This window comes from Lynx rufus, unplaced genomic scaffold, assembly GCF_022079265.1.
Source record: "Lynx rufus isolate CCGP_SWC_20201006 ecotype Redwood Valley unplaced genomic scaffold, mLynRuf1.p SCAF_17, whole genome shotgun sequence".
Taxonomy (NCBI): Eukaryota; Metazoa; Chordata; class Mammalia; order Carnivora; family Felidae; genus Lynx; species Lynx rufus.
Window position 1 is genome coordinate 47597108 of NW_025814831.1, and position 17403 is coordinate 47614510.

Here is a 17403-nt window from a genome sequence, read left to right on the forward strand (position 1 = left end):
CTTGGGCCAAAAATCAAGGATTAAATACAGACTCATTAATATTTGTGTAGTGGGATAATATTTGAAATATTAACCTAGAATTTTCCCCCTTATTCCCTCCTCTACCCCATCCTTCCTACCGCCACCTAGTACTCTTAGCCCCTTCCTGGGCCCCTGTAGCTAGGACCTTCCTTATTTATTGTCTCAGCCAAGAGCCTAGGAAGCCTGCTAAGTCCTTCAGATTTGCCCACTCAGGCTTGTGCGAGAGAGAGCGATGGCTTCACAATGTCTCTTCTTGCCCAGAGGGCCTGAGACAGCTTCATGGAGTTTTCTGTATGCCACTGTGGTACCCCAGCTGAACGACAGTCAACACGCTACTGAGAGAGGGCTAGCAGGCCTGAAGACACGAGGTTGGGACCAGAAAGACACAACAGTGACCCACAGATCACTCATCAAAGATCAGGCAGGAATGCTGACAATCTTGATAGGTGTCAGGATGGATAAATGATGACAACGTAAAAGAGATGCTCCCAACTCTCACCTCCAGTCTGACTCCTTGGCACAGGTGAGCACCCCAGAACTCAGACCCTAAGATTAATATTTTACCACCTGGTAGAAGAGAGAAAAAGAGGGCACATTTCTTACATAACTGCATGTGCAGCCTGGAATGTGTACCCTCCATGTTGGTTGATAAAACAAGTTGCAATTTATCAACTTTTTTTTTTTTTTTTTTTTTTTTTTTTGGGACAGAGAGAGACAGAGCATGAACGGGGGAGGGGCAGAGAGAGAGGGAGACACAGAATCGGAAACAGGCTCCAGGCTCTGAGCCATCAGCCCAGAGCCTGACGCGGGGCTCGAACTCACAAACCGTGAGATCGTGACCTGAGCTGAAGTCGGACGCTCAACCGACTGAGCCACCCAGGCGCCCCTCTAAATTAAGTTTTTAACTTTAATTCCAGTAGAGTTAACATACAGTGTGATGTTCGTTTCACATGGTCCAACAAGTCTATACATTACTCAGTGCTCATTGTGATAAGTGTACTGAGGGAAAACCATGTTTAAGAAGAAACAAGAGGGGTGCCCGGGGGGTTCAGTCTGTTAAGCATCTGACTTCGGCTCAGGTTGCGATCTTGCGGTTCATGGGTCAGGTTCTATGCTGACAGCTCGGAGCCTGGAGCCTGCTTCAGATTCTGTGTCTCCTACTCTCTGCCCCTCCCCCACTCATGCTCTGTCTCAAAAATAAACAAACATTAAAAAAAAATCTTTTTAAAAAGAAGAAACAAGAAGACAGGGCACAAGGTGGACATGGACAGAAGCAAATGGGGAGCCTCTGCCTCATGGCATGTGAGTCATGTGGCACTTGTACTTGAATGACATGTATAGGGATTCTCTCCCGGGAACTTTGGTGCCAGGAACTCTTGCAGGGGCAGTGCCGCCCACACTCATACTCCAGAGGCTTTGCACAGTGTCAACTGACACATGAAGCTGGCTAGGTTTACATTTCAGTTAGCAAGAGTTACAATATGACATTTCTTTCAGACCCAGAATTCTGAAAATTACTTTCCACGAACACTGAAGCCTAAACCCTATAAAGGAAAGAAAAGGGTCAGGGTTGGAAGAAGAATATAAAAATAGAAAACACAAAAATAAGATAGGACAGGAATGAACAAAACAAGAGAAGTATAAAGAAGAGAGATGATATGTAAGATCATGCAAACAGTCTCTAAGCCACATCCAGTATTGCCCCAACTCCCAGGATACCCCTACTATTTCAATAGCTTTACTTTCCTCTAGGTTAACATGACCTATCATTTCAATTGCTCACATCTTCACTGATGCTAATAATGGCAGGCCAGATGCCCCCATTTATCAAAAAAGCCAGAAGTCTTATGTAGTCACAGACGCTGAATTTGGGAGTAGGAAAAATAATCGTAAGAGGTCATAAGTAGAAATGACTTTAGCTCAATTTCCTCATGTTACAAATGAAAAAAAGTCATACCCTGTGAAGATAAACTGTTGCCAGAGTTCAAATGTCTAGTTGGTGACAGGCCTGAGTCTGGAATCCAGGTTTCCTAATTTCCTATCTTGTACTTATTTCACTCCTTATTTACCACGTTGCTATTCACTACACATCTTGAAACACACATGCTTTCCCTGATTTCTGTCAATAGCACCAACTTTTTTTCCTTCCATTTCTATGAAGGACGCAGTTAAGGATGGCTGAGATGAACAAAGCCTACTGCGTCTACTTACAAAAAGAAAGAGAAAGTTATGATAGCCCAGAGACTCTGTTTTTCCATACTTAGAGCTCTACCTGGAAAAGTTCTGGAAGATTCTTATAATAGTAATAAGTTATAAAAAAAATTCATTGGCTCTAGAGTCACTATATTAGATTATAGTCAGCAGATGGTGTGGATGACAGCAGACCTCAATTGGGGAAAGGGTAAACCATCACTGTATCACTAGGTCCTAAGAGACAGGCTTAACACACTGGAAGTAAACAGGAGAAATGTGGCAGGAAAAATGGGGCTTTGCTCAATGTTATTGCCAATTAAACAGAACTGTTGTTCAGTTATTTCTTTGAAAGAAGGAAACAATGTTTGTGTTCATTTAGGGAAAGGCATCTTCTAAGAAGGTTGCAAAATTTTTAAAAAATATGTATTAGAAAATTCTTTGTCCTTGGAGTAAAGCCAGACTTAAGGAAGCCTTATTACCACAGGATATCTTTGCAATTAAGGAGGACCATTAAAAACGGATGCCATAGCCACCATAAGGAGCTAAGAAAATTGTTCATGTGTCATGGGCATTGAGAAGAAAAAACACAAAGCACTTTCTGAAAATGGAAATCCCCCAATTCTTGATGCTGATGCTTCCTAATTTTCATGGAAAGACAAAATTTCTTTAAAAGGACACCTCTGTTCAATTTGAAAAATGAGTTCTGGGCTGTTCTCATGTGATATCAAGTTATACAGAGTCTCACGGTACATTAACATCACTTATCAGGCAGCGAGCTCTACTGAGAGACAGCATAATGGATGGAGGAAGTCGGTGCATTATCCAGTCCTTTCTCATGGGTTTTTCCAAAGCTAGATATGTAGCAACATGCCTGTACAGACCATTTCTGGAATTGTTACTTGATATTTAAAATAATGGTAGGCACTATGATCTTGATCTTCTTTAATCCATCCTATACCAAATTGACTAATTAATCTTTCCTTTTAAAAAAGAGAGGGCTCTAAGAAGATGTTATTCTCCTGCTAAAAATCTGTCCATGTCTTCCTATCATGTACCGAATAAATTCCAGCCCTCATGAACATGGTAATTCATAGCCTCATGATTTGGCACAAATTTTGCTTGGCACAAAGTAGCATGCAATTATTGCTTTATTTTATATTTTTTGTTGTTGTTAATGTGCCAGATGAACCTTTCATCCTATTCTTTTAACTATTTTTTTAGTTTTCATTTCCTCATTTGCTAATTTTCTATTTATAACTTCTGATAGGGGATTATTAGTCATTCCAACTTAGAACTAGGAACTCTTTTACCTATTAAGGCATGTAATCTTATATCAAGAATGTTTATGACATCTTTTTCAGAGTCGATGATATTAACTTAAGGGTGAATTTAGAAAGTCAAAACACTTACAGCTTAATTGGTAGGACCAGAGTTTGTCTTTCACGCCATTCATGTCTAGAATCTCTTTCTGGATGCTTTCCTTCTCACCCTCTGCCCTTGCTGTCTTCTACCGGAGTCATATAAAACTATCCAGAGTTTTCTGGTTCCAGATATTTCATAAATTGACATTGACCAGCCTTAAGAGTTCTGATCCTTTGTACCTTTACCATCTGATAAACTATTGAGAATTATTGGGTTAGTTTAAAAAAAAAAAAAAGAGCTGTCTTTTTTCCTTCTGAGTGGTAGACCTTCCTCTCTGCCCTGGATGCCCTAGCTAGACCTGGGCCTTAAGATTTTTGAAACCTGGGTGAGTATTTGTGAGGAAGTGGTCATTTAAGAGTTGCAAGTTCTTTTGCACCCAGAAGTGGAGACATCTTTCTTCACTTTGGAAAAGACTAGTAATTGTTCTTGAGAAAACCTATTAAGATGCTTCCCCTTGTTAGTATGTTAACTTGGCCATGGATGCTATACGATCACATACTATTCTGGGTGGTTGACCCCAAGCTTTAGCTCTGAGGCTTTTTGTGTTATTTTGGGAATGGTGGGAGGACAGGAAGAAGGGGAACAGGAGATGAGAGTTGTCTCTGGGAGTAGAAACTGAAGAGAAAGTTTGAAGCGGGAGCTTTATGACTCTGGGCAGAGCAGTGTGCACCCACTAGGTTCAGAGCTGGAAAGAGGACTGACCCTCCCTCCTCCCAGCTCAGCCTGGCACTGCTCTTGCAGGAACCCAGATTGGAGGCGGCTTTGGGCGAGTCAGAAGACAGCACCTTGGCAAGGCCACCACCAACATCAGGAGGGGACAGCACCAGTAGTGAGACAACAGCAAGGTTCCTTCAAGCTACTTGGAGGCCAGGAAGGGCACGGGGGTGGACACAGTATTGCCAGAACAGGGGAGAAGGGACATGGTGGATGAGGATTCTTATTGTGGTAGACAGAACAAACTGTAAGCAGATGTAAGCTCTCCATTGGGGACCAACAAGCAATATTTGGAAATATTTGGCTAGCAATCAAGTCAGTGGGGATTCAAGTAATAATTTGGGCATTAAAAACTTAATATGACCTCATATATACTTAGTGAAAAGCCTGACCATATCAGCTGCACACACTTTAAGGATACATCTATGAGGAAAATGCCCCTACCTTCATTACGTAACTCAAGAAAGTACCTCAGATTACAGGTATATTGTGAGACCTGTTAGGAATGAAAAACCCACCATGGCAGGCCTATTGAGGAACTATTTTATATTTATTATTTTTTTAAGTTTATTTCTTTATTTTGAGGGAGACAGAGATAATGTGAGTGGGGGAAGGGCAGGGGGAGAGAAAGAGAGAATCCCAAGCAGGCTCCACACTGACCCCTGACAAGCCCCATGACCCTGGGATCATGACGTGAGATGAAATCAAGAGTCAAATGTTCAACCAACTGAGCAGATTTTAAAGCAGATTGAGCTCTGCAATGCCTTTCACATCAAAATCCAAACAGTGACTTACAGAGGATGAGCCCCTGGTGAGCCCATGTGAGAATGATGACAATATCATTATAGGTCATGGAATGGAAGTGCCCTGGGTCAGCAATATAGACTGAGTGGCAATTATGAGCAAGGCCCTGTGCCAGATGAATCAGGAGCTATCAAAGTGCCTATAGTTGGATTGACTTAGGAAGGTCCTATCTGCAATCATTCCAGGGACTTAGGTCTGCATTTTATTTAAGATTTTAGTTTTAAGTAATCTCTACACCCATGTGGGATTCAAACTCATAACTCCCAGCTCAGGAGTTGAATGCTGTACTGACTGGGCCAGCCAGGAGCCCCAAGCCTGCTATTTTTTTTTTTTTAATTTTTTTTTCAACGTTTATTCATTTTTGGGACAGAGAGAGACAGAGCATGAACGGGGGAGGGTCAGAGAGAGAGGGAGACACAGAATCGGAAACAGGCTCCAGGCTCCGAGCCATCAGCCCAGAGCCTGATGCGGGGCTCGAACTCCCGGACCGCGAGATCGTGACCTGGCTGAAGTCGGACGCTCAACCGACTGCGCCACCCAGGCACCCCGCAAGCCTGCTATTTAAATACAATGGATTGTAATCCTCTCAAAGAAGCTCCCATGGAATAACTTTTCATTTTTTTCAAAATACATTAGACTTCTTCAGTGTCTGCATAATTATGGTTTTATATTATTTGGCTTTCCAACAATCTGTATGTACGTTCCTCTCCTACCCTACTCTCTGTCTTCTAGTTCTTCAAGCCCTGGATCAGCGTGGACATGATTCTTTCTGCCTGGAATATTGTTTTGCAGTCCCCCTCCATTCTCCTCTTTCAGCTACCTTTTATTTACCTTTCAGGTCCTGCTTTAGGCGTCTTTTTGTTGGGGGCCTTCTGTGATTGAATGTCCCCATTCTTGTCTTCTGAGTACTGCAACAGCACCCTTCCAGGCTTTTCTCATGGCTACTTTCAGCTTTCCATCTGCCAATTTTTTTAAATTATTTTACTTACTTACTTGTTTACTTATTTCTTTAGAGAGCACATGTACAAGCAGGGGAGGGGAAGAGAGAGAGAGAGAGAGAAAGAGAGAATCCCAAGCAGGTTCCATGCTATCAGCTGGGAGCCCAACATGGGGCTCAATCCCACCAACCCTGAGATCATGACTTAAGTGAAATCAAGAGTCGGAGGCTTACCAGACTGCTCCTCTATCTGCCTATTTAATTGTCCACTTTGTCACTGGACTCTGAGTTTTGCCCCTAATGCAGTGCTTGACTCTTACTTAATAGGCATGCGGTATATATGTGTCCATTTCAACTGATCTTTTGTCAGTTTCCCCTAATAACTGATACCCCTTAAGAGAAAGATCATATCAATTGTTCTTGATTTTACAAGTAGAAACATCTTGCTGAAAGATGCCACTGAAATTAAAATTCCATTTACATCCTTTTCCTCTCTAAGAATTATAATGAATTCCATGTTTCGCCTCTGACTCAGACTAAGTCTTCAAACAGCTCCAAGAAAGTTACACTTAATCTTAAAATTCATTTAGCACTAATAGGGTTCTTGTAATTTTCATGACCTTTGAAGGAGATCAGAAATTTGCAGATATCAAAGAATCTCAGAGGTCCCTGGACTCCTCAAAAGACAATTTCAACATACATGGAAGAGTATGTTGAATTTTTGTTTTTAGCCCCACAGGCTGTGCCACTGTTAGTAAGAAAGCCAGCAGCATTAAGTAGGGGAGAGAGCAGAGTTGCAAAAAAAGATTCCATGTGACCTAAAATTTAGGTCTATGGCCTCTCCTCAGAGTTTCACCAAGGTATGGGAGCCAAAAAGAGTTTGTGAACAGCTTCGAAGAAAAAGATACAAGTAATTTTACAAGCCGTTTAAGGATTGAGAAGTTGAATTACCTTTGTTGACGTCTGTGTGGATTGGCCAATAGTTCTGAGAAGAACAGGTTTAGTAAATGAGGAATCACAGGGCTAGTTGAAATGTAAATAAATAAGGTACTTCGGGTGCCTGGGTGGCTCAGCTGGTTAAGCGTCAGTCTTTGGCTTGGGTCATTAATTCTAGGTTCACCGGTTTGAGACCTGTGTTGGACTCTGTGCTGGCACTCAGAGTCTGGAGCCTGCTTCGGATTCTGTGTTCCCCTCTCTCTCTGTGCCTCCCCTGCTCACACTCTGTCTCTCTCTACTTAAAAAAAAAAAAAAAAAAAAAAAAACGTTTAAAAATTTTTTTAGAAAATAAGGTACTTTACGGGGAGCCTGGATGGCTCAGTTGGTTAAGCGTCCGACTTTGGCTCAGGTCGTGATCTCACAGTTCATGGGTTTGAGCCCCGCGTCAGGCTCTGTGCTGACAGCTTGGAGCCTAGTGCCTGCTTCAGATTCTGTGTCTCTCTCTCTCTCCGCCCATTCCCCGCTCATGCTCTCTCAAAAATAAATGTTAAATAAAAGGTACTTTAGATGCTGTATACCACTGATTCTACCTCACAAAACTTATAAACAAAAAGAAAGCCAGAGGGGGAAAGGGAAAAAGAACATTAAAAAAGGAAGGCTTGGAAATATAGGAAGATATCGTGTTGCATAATATGTTTGCTGCCAGTAGTAGCAGGTGACAGTCATGGAGGTTCTGCAAGTGCTTTCATATAGATTAGCCTGTTTTTTTCTTAACTAATCCTCGCCACAACAAAGTGAGGCAAGTATTGCCATTATTTCTGTGTAACTGATGATGAATCTGAGCTCAAAGTTCACAAAGCTAATCTGACAGGACTGAGAACTGAATCTAGGTCTGTCTGCAACCTCTGTGTGATTTCAGTGACACCCGTAGATAGTGATTTTACTCAAATCAGCAAGTCAATAAGATTGATGTGGTCATACGAGGAGAAGGCTACTTGGAAAAGAGAAACCTCTAAGGCAGTGAGAGAGGTCAACACTACATTACTCTCCATTTTTTAAAAAAATGTTTATTTACTTAGGGGGGGGAGGACAGAGAGACAGAGAGAGAGAGAGAGAGAGAGAGAGAGAGAGAGCAAGAATCACGAGCAGGCTGCACACTGTCAGCGCAGAGCCCCTCATGGGGCTCAAACCCACTAACCGTGAGATCATAGCCTGAGCTGAAATTGAGAGTTGGATGCCAACTGACTCAGCCATCCAGGCGCCCCTACATTACTCTCCACTTTAGTTTACTTTTTAAAAATGTTATTTAATTATACAAGTAACATACAAATGTATACTCATCATATAAAGTTCAAAAATATAGAACTTAAGATCTAACTTCATTTCTTCACCACCTTCCAGGACTAGCTATGTGGGTAATTTGGAGCTTATTCCTTCAGATTTTTACTGATGATTTATGTGTATATGGGTGAATATATATGTATACATATGTATATATGTATATTGTACATGTATCGTGTAGATTTGTGTTTTTAATGTAAAAATAAGATCAAACCACAGATCACTTTTCTGTGACTTGCTGTTTTCACTTAAGAATATGATTTGGCAATCTTTCTCTACCAGTACATTCTTTTTAACTGCTTTTTGCACAGTGCCCCATAGTCTGAGATATACAATAGTTCATTTTGCCATTCTTCCCAATGTCAAGGTGTTTCCTATTATGGGTTGGATTTTGTTTTGATTGTTGTTTTGTTTTCAAAACAGATATGATCCACTTTGAATTATATTTCCTAGTATTATGTCTCTGTCAGAAAGGATTTAGTAAAGATACTGTCTCTCTCATTGCCCCTCAGAAATGTTTTGCAGAAAATCTGTGACTTACCTGTGAAATTTCAGGAAGGTGTATACATAGTAAAGTTTTACAATAATATATCATCTAATAATTAACACCTAAAATTCTAAAGATGAAAATAAGGAATTCCCTTTGCTGAATAATGCTTTATTTCCTTTTTACAGACAAAGAATATTAATATCCAAATATTTCATCTTATTGAGATTATGGATCACATAACAATCTCTAGGAAAGTGCAGAACTGAACTGTGGTCCATCTTTATTTTGCAAATTTAAGGGACTTAACCCAGTATGTTTTATTTCCTGATTTTTTTTTATTTTTCTAACCTCACTTTTCCCTTCTCCTATTTTCTCACTTATATTCATTGTTTTTAATGTATTTCTAGAAATCGACTCAAATTCTTTTTGAATAGGTGAGAGGATGAACAGATGATTGGATGGATCAACAGACAGAAATTGTTGAATGAGCCAAAAGGCACCTTTTCCTGAGCTACCTCTGTCAAACATTATTTTTGCTTATTTGTATAATGTTTATTTTTGCAATGAATTACTGCCTTTACTATAGTAAACATACCACGGAATCTCTTTGTACCATATCCTTTTCTGAATTTGGAATGTTGAATTCCTGCATCTATATTTATGGTCTTTACATTTACTATTTTCACTTAAATATATAAAAGCTCTTTGGTAAAAATTAATCTAGTCATTTTTTACATGCTTGACAAAGTTGTTTAAGCACTTGTGCTTGCATATAAGCATTTACTGTTTATAGTGGATCAACTAGTATCCCCCCAAAATTCTTCTTCAGAATGTAGCTCAGAACCTCAGAATGTAGCCCAGAACCTCAGAATGTAGCCTTTCTTGGAAAAATAGTCTTAGCAGATGTAATTCGTTAAGATGAGGTCATACTGGGTTAGAGTGGGCCCTAATCCAATGACCGGTGTCCTTTAAGAAAAGGAAGGACTGACATACAGACACACAAGGAAGATCATGTGATGACAGAGGCAGAGATTAGAGAAATGCAACTAAAGACGAGCAACCATCAGAAGCTAGGAGAGAAGCATGGGACAGTTCCTCCCTCACAGCCTCCAGAAGGAACCAACTTTGACAACATTCACAACTGTGAAAGGATGAATTTCTGTTGTTTTAAGCCACACAGTTTGTAGAAATTTACTTATGGCAGCTCTAGGACACCAATACACTGTCCCTCTATATCTTCATTAAGATTACCTCCAAAGAACCAAGAGCATCTCAAGAGGTTTATAGTTTCTAACCTGAAAGTAAGGTAATATGAGTGATCAGGGCTTATCATTTCTAACTCGAGGAGTATAATAATATGAATGATCAGATAAAGGACTGTGAGCTCTCATTGATGATTAGTAATTATTTTGACTCTGAAGTTCTAAACTGAAGAAGTGAAGAAGTGAAGAAGTGAATTGTAAACATGAGACCATTGTTACTCATTTCTTATATTTAAAATACAGGTTACTTAATCTTAAAGAAGATTAAATTTCTGAAGAACTTTGCTTTCCTACCATCCTATTTTAATTTGTAAATGATATTACCCTAATGTCTTAAAAGTATGGTTCAAAAAGCAATGGGAAAGTTGTGAAAGGGGTCTGTGGGCTTGTAAGTCTACAATCATATATTGATTGACACTTGAAATGCTGACTTATGATGTAAGGATAAAGACACTGTCTTAAGCAGCAGTTACAACACTGAATTGATTCTGCCACTCAGTCCTTTAAAAACTCAGCAAATTACTTAGAGTTGCACTAGTGGAAATCCCTACTGAAACATAGCTTCTTTTTTCTCTCCTTTCTCACTTATCATATGAGAATCAGAATAAACTACAAATATACAAGATACTATATCTAAGTCTTAATAAAACTTATGATTATCAATTACTTATTGTTAAAGGTAATTGATATGAATTATATACTATATGTACATAATACGTATGAATTATGTACCATATACTTTGTGAATAAATAAATATTTACTTTCGGTTTACCTCTGGGATAAGATAGGAAAAACTCCTGGAGCACAAAAGTCATCAAATGCATCCACAGTGGATGCATAATGCAGACCTCACAATAGCCTATGGTCATAGTCTAACTCACTTTTCTATAATGAAAGGGCAGGGATATAGCCAAATCTTCTTTTCCGATGTAAACAAACTAAGGATTTTGTGGTTTCCTCCATTAAGAATGCATCAATATTGTATTGATCTGCAATCTGTTTCATTTGAATATATACCTTCAGTGCCATTGGCCTTTATTTCCAGAAGGAATATAAAAAAAATTGGGGGGCACCTAGGTGGTGCAGTTGATTGAGCACCCCACTTCAGCTCAGGTCATGATCACACAGTTCCTGAGTTCAAGCCTCACACTGGGCTTGCTGCTGTCAGTGCAGAGCCCTCTTTGGATCCTCTCTCCCCCTCTCTCTGCCCCCGCCCTACTTGCACTCTCTCTCTCTCTCAAAAATAAATAAACATTAAAAAAAAATTTATGGGGTTTTGGTAGGAACAATTTTGTGGTCAGACCTCTTCCAAATCTTTAAGTAAATGCATTTGATAATTCTACATTTTAAGTGTGACTTCAATTAACACAAAACAAACCATCAGCAAAATAGCAGTAGACAATAAATATTTGTTGAATGAATAAATAGAAGGATGAATGACTTTATTCATTATGTTTTCGTATGTTATTTCTGCTCACATAGCTACATTTTTATTGTAATTTGGCTTCCTCTATTGATCTGTCTTTAGGGAAAGAATGACTCCTGCGGTCATTCTGCATTACAACTATATTCCTTATAGAAGCTAAAAAGTTGGCATTCTGGGTTTATTTAAAGATACCTCTAGACTGGAAATACTTCACTGTAGGGCCTAGCTAGTACCTGGAACTTAGCAAATAACTAATATATATTCAATGAATGTTCCCTGCTTTAGTCTAGTTTATCATTCCATTTAACCTGTGCACCCAAAAAAGACACCCTCTGTCATGGTCTGAATGTTTGTGCACCCTCCTAAATTCACATGTTGAAATCCTAATCCCCAAGGTGATGGGGTTAGGAGGTGGGCCCTTATAAAAGAAGCCTCGCAGAGCTCCCTCGTTCCTTCTGATACATGGAGACCCAATGAAAAGATGACTGTCAATGAGCCATGAAGATCTCACCACACACATCTGCCGGCACCATGATCTTGAACTTCCCAGCCTCCAGAACTGTGAGAAATAAATGTTTATTGTTGATAAGCTATGCAGTTTATGGTATTTTGTTAAAGTAGCATGAAAACACTAGGACATTCAAACTGGATAAATAGTAATCCTACAAAAATAAAAAGTACAATAAAAATTGTAATGTAGTGGATGGCTTATCAAATCGGAGATAGAGCAAATAGGGGTATGGCTATATAGCCACCCTCTTTCTTCATTCAAAATTTTCCATCACATACTTTGGATAAAGTCATTTCAAATATGGGTGTGGGTTATTGGCTCAGTATAAACCGCATGGCATAAGGCTACTCCTGATATTTTTATACAGGTGAAAATGGATTAAAATGAGCAACAGGGAAACCTTAGAGAAGAAAAGGGAAAGGGGGTATAAAATTGCACCATGTAACTTTCGAGAGATAAGGAGGGGAAGATGGTTGTTGTTGCTAGATAGCCCCAGTCATATATACCTAATGGGGAAGAGAAGATGGCAGGATGTGCAGATGAATTACTTCAGTCTTTAATAGTACAAACCACCTGCCTTTGCCTCTTTTTTCTCTCCCACGCCCACAGGAACTCCCCCAGGCTTGGTTCCACCTCCACCTGGTTATTGCAGCAGCCTAGATACACAAATACCAGAAGTCTAAATCAATCAAACTTATTTGGCTTACCCGTAGGAGGCTTGATCTTGGGTAATGACTAAAATATAATATAATGCTTTACACACATACCATGAATGTTCAGATACTGCTGTGTCAACTGCATACAATTATAATGTAGAGTAGTGATAAGGAGCCACCTGACACCTATGCCAACAAGTTCGGACTGCACAGAGGAAACCTTCCCCCCCTTATCAGGATATTATGATCTAAAAAGATACTCAAAAGAGCAAAAGTAGGAGAGTAGTAGCAGGAAGGATGATTTTTTTTTAAGCAGAAAAGGAAGCTGAGAAGAGCAACTTCATGGCCTTTGCCTCGACATGGCTAAGGAATAACAAGCAAATAAGCACATACAGTTGCACGAAATTAGAAATTATATTTTCACGTATCTTTTACTCACTGTCAGCCTGGGGCCAGCCACATGGGTCTGTCCTTCTAGTTCAGCTCACTTCCAAGAGGCAGAAGCAATCTCAACTCCCCAAAATACTGAGTGACATCTCCCTTCACCAAAGTCTAAACCAAAATAGTGAAATCAGAAAAGAATGTGGGATCCCTTCTCCTGTCAACTGGATTGTGGGGTTTGTTTGGTTTTTTTTTTTTTTTTTCATCATCTTTGAGGATCAAGAGCCTCTTAAGGCTACCTAAAAGAGTATGGCCTTACACAATGGACCAGAAGAGGATAACTCCCAGATTAGGGGACAGGAGTCCCCAAGATGGTGAAAACATTAGGGGGAAAAGTGAAATTCAAGATTGTGAAAACCACTACCCACGGTTTACTATCAAGATTGCCTATGCCAGAGAACTAAAGAAAAATGGTGGAAATCTTGATATGATCACAACATTTAAACAATAGAAATATGCATTTAATACAAGGTAGAGAGTAATCTTTTTTTATAAAGGATGATATTCATTAATAGGAATTGTATGGTCCTAATGAGTTAACATTTGGCTAAAATAATCAGAAGTCATACGGGTAGGCTATGCTCCATCAAGAAACCTAAAGAAATAGACATATTTTAAACGTTATATCTCTTATTTTGAATCCACTTCATGGTACTTATCACACCCTATGCTAATGTATCTGTTTATTTGCCTATATCCCCCACTAGACTATAAGGTCCTTAAAGAAGGAACTGAGTCTCTCCCATTCTCTTTTTTATTGACACCCAGAACAAAAGTGACTATCAAAGCACTGTAGAATAAATACTTTCATGGGAAGTAAACAGAGCAAAGCTCATAACTAAACTTCATATTCTGCATGTTGTCATAGAAAGACTGGAGAAGAAACTGAAAAGCAAGCATTCAGAAAGCAGTATAAATGGAGATGAGGGTTCTGATCTTAGATGTTTGAGTCAGGGCTGCAGTGTTCAGTCGGACAGGTTGTTCACTACATAAAATTATCATTTGGGCAATGGCACAAATTGGAGCAAAACAAACCATACTCTGCTTTCCAAGATATGAATTGCAACACTGTTTTGTATCTTACCTTGCACACAGGAAGCAATGTCCTTTCAAATTCATCTAACATTGTACAAGCTAGAGACCATCCTGCTTTAAATTATGACTTAATCTAACAGGTTAGATCACAAGGCAAGAAAAACTGCCCCAGGAATCTGATTCCTCCACCAAAGGAGTAAAAGAAACAGTGAAGATTGTCTGGTCATGAATTGAGAACACTGAGGTTGGAGATTGTTTTTCTCTGGATTCTCAACATAGGGTGATGTGCTCATAAAATTACTTTTTTGTACTATAAAATAACTACATAGGGGAGCTTCAGCATTCATTCTGATCCCAGAAGGTAAGCTGCAGAATCAGAGATGCGTAAAGAACATGAAGAAACTGTTGGATCATAGAATTCCATTGCTGGAGGACACTTTAGAGATCATCTGGTTCAATAATCACTTCATTTTACAGATGAGGAAACCAAAAAGATCAAGGAGATGAAGTGACTTGCCTGTGGTTAGTTAGTAAAACTAAGTCTAGAACCTAATGTTTTCTGGCTTTCAAAATAATAATCTATCACAATCGGTTGCACTTGCCATCATTATAATGGACGTTGATTATGCACCCACTGTGTGGGAGAGGTTGAGACATATGGACTTGGTCTCCACCGATGGCCTAACAGTGAGGTTGAGAAAACAGGAAACGAGTATCGAAAAATAAACAATATGAGGTGGCTTCTGAAGAGAGGTTTAGACTCTGGTTTCTGAGTGGCATTGGTGATGTCAACATTAGAGATCGCACGTATGCGGTGGGGTGCCTTCGTGTGGGCCTACAGCTCTGGAGGAACCAGAACTAGGTGACTGAGAAGGTCCAAATGAGGACCTAAGATCACAAAAGCAGTGTCAGGAGAACCCAACTTCCAGGGGCCCTCTCCTGTACCTTAAGCCCTTGGGCTCATGACCCAGATTGCCAGGATGAGTGGGATAAAGCTTCTCCTCATCTGGGCTCTGAACCTCAGAAAGGCGGGGGCCGAGGCAGGTGTGCAGGGAGAAGAAAGGGGAGGCGTAAGAGAATTGAGAAATCCTAAGAGTTGCAGGTGCCCTGAGCTGACCCACTACCGCAGGCCAGAGGGGAAAGCCACGAGGCTAATGCCAGGCGCCGGCAGACGAGATGCTTCCGGTGCGGCGCGCGCGACCCTAGGGGCGGGGCCGGCGCTAAGCACCGCCCACGTCGGGCTGCGCGACAATGGGGCGGGCTTTGGAACGTGCCTGCGGCTGCCGCTGGCCTCGGAGGGGCGGAGCCACCGCTGCTGCTGCCGCTGCCGCCGCAGCCCCGGTTGGGATTTGAAAGATTAAAAACTACCGGTGGAGAGGGCGACGGCGTTGAATGTGTGGCGGAAGCGCTGGGGGCCGCGGCTCGGCGCGGGGCCGGGCAGCCGGCGGCGTCTCCACACCATGAATTACCCGGGCCGCGGGTCTCCGCGGAGCCCTGAGCATAACGGCCGGGGCGGCGGCAACGCAGCCTGGGAGCTGGGCTCAGATGCTGAGCCGGCGTTCGGCGGCGGCGTGTGCTGCTTCGACCACCTGCCCGGCGGGGACCCGGGCGACGGCGAGGTGCCCCTGGCCCTGCTGCGCGGAGAGCCCGGGCTGCACTTGGCGCCGGGCGCGGAGGACCATAACCACCACCTGACGCTCGACTCCTGTCTCAGTGATGAGACCTACGACTTCAGCTCCGCGGAGTCCGGTTCTTCGCTGCGCTACTACAGCGAAGGCGAGAGTGGCGGCGGCGGCAGTTCCTCGTCGCTGCACCCGCCGCCCCAGCCGCCGCTGGTCCCGTCGAGCGCTGGGGGCAGCGGGGCGGCGGGAGGAGGGCTCGGGGAGAGGAAGCGCACCCGGCCTGGCGGCGCGGCCGCCCGGCATCGCTACGAGGTAGTCACCGAGCTTGGCCCGGAGGAGGTTCGCTGGTTCTACAAGGAGGACAAGAAGACCTGGAAGCCCTTCATCGGCTATGACTCGCTCCGCATCGAGCTCGCTTTCCGAACGCTGCTGCAGGCCACGGGTGGCCTGCCCCGGGCCGGGGACCCGGACGGCGACCCTGTGTGCGGCCCAGCCTCCAGCTCGGGGGAGGACGACGATGAGGACCGCGTCTGCGGCTTCTGCCCGCGCGGTGCGGGGCACGAGCCCGAGATGGAGGAGCTGGTGAACATCGAGCGGGTGTGTGTGCGGGGCGGCCTGTACGAGGTGGATGTGACCCAAGGAGAGTGCTACCCGGTGTACTGGAACCGTGAGTAGCCGGCCGGGGGAGGGAGCGGGACGGGCTGCTGCTGCGGGGGCCGAGGAGCACCAGGGTGGGTTCGGGATTGACCGCCGCGGAGAGGGAGGCGTTTGAGGCCTGGCGTTTGGTAGGAGCAGGATGGAGATTAGACCCGCAGCGCCGGCAGGTGAAGGGTGAATGACCAGATGGCAAAGTACAAGCCGCGTGGGGTCAGTAGGAGAAGATACCGCCAGGGTAGCGCCTCCTGGGTGAGCTGGGTGCTGCTGCCATCCCTTGGAGGTGATCCAGGAACGGATGCCCAGCCCGAAGGTTTAATTTCGTGATCCTACCTGAGCTTTGTCCACCTGGGGATCTGATTCAGTCTTATTTACTCTGAACTGCCTATGATTTAAAGAGCAGCCTGTCCTCTGAAGTGGGAATGCTTGAGGTGATCTGCACGAGAATCAACAGTTAAGTTATGGGCTCGGGAAAAAAAAAAAAAAAACAGTACAGCGGGAAAGGAAAGGAGATAGGTGGTTTCCACCGGGTGCGTTGGGGAGAAATGAAAAGCAGTGCTGGCAAATGGGTCCGCTCACTCTCTGTGGAATACTCGTTTTTGTCTCTTAGGTTCTTGTTTACGTATTCTCAATTTGCCTCCTAACCTTGAAAAGTGGCAAGGCCTATGCCTTTGTTTCCTCATTTAAAAAATAGGGATACTTGTATCTACGTCGTAGAGTAAATGAAATAATGTACCTAACTGGCTGGAAACTGTGCTTGGCACACGTGTGATAATAAGTTAACAATGGTTCTTCTTCAATTAGATAACAACACAAATAAGTTTGTAATTAAATTAGATTAAAAGCAAATGTTACATATGTAATATATGTATATTCTACTCTAATGAAACTTTTGGCCACCAATAATTTGTAATATATAGTTTTAGTTTTATGGGCC

General features: G+C 42.3%; 1 protein-coding gene across 4 annotated transcripts in view; it reads left to right on the forward strand.

Moving 5' to 3' along the window:
• Positions 1-15551: 15551 nt before the first annotated feature.
• Positions 15552-17403, forward strand: part of DDHD1 (DDHD domain containing 1) — a 108459-nt gene continuing 106607 nt past the window's right edge. For all 4 annotated transcript variants that reach the window (XM_047079634.1, XM_047079636.1, XM_047079637.1 and 1 more), the window contains exon 1: positions 15552-16479. In XM_047079634.1, the coding sequence (XP_046935590.1) occupies positions 15651-16479 (829 nt within the window). In that variant the 5' untranslated portion in view covers positions 15552-15650. The remainder of the gene's footprint in view (positions 16480-17403) is intronic.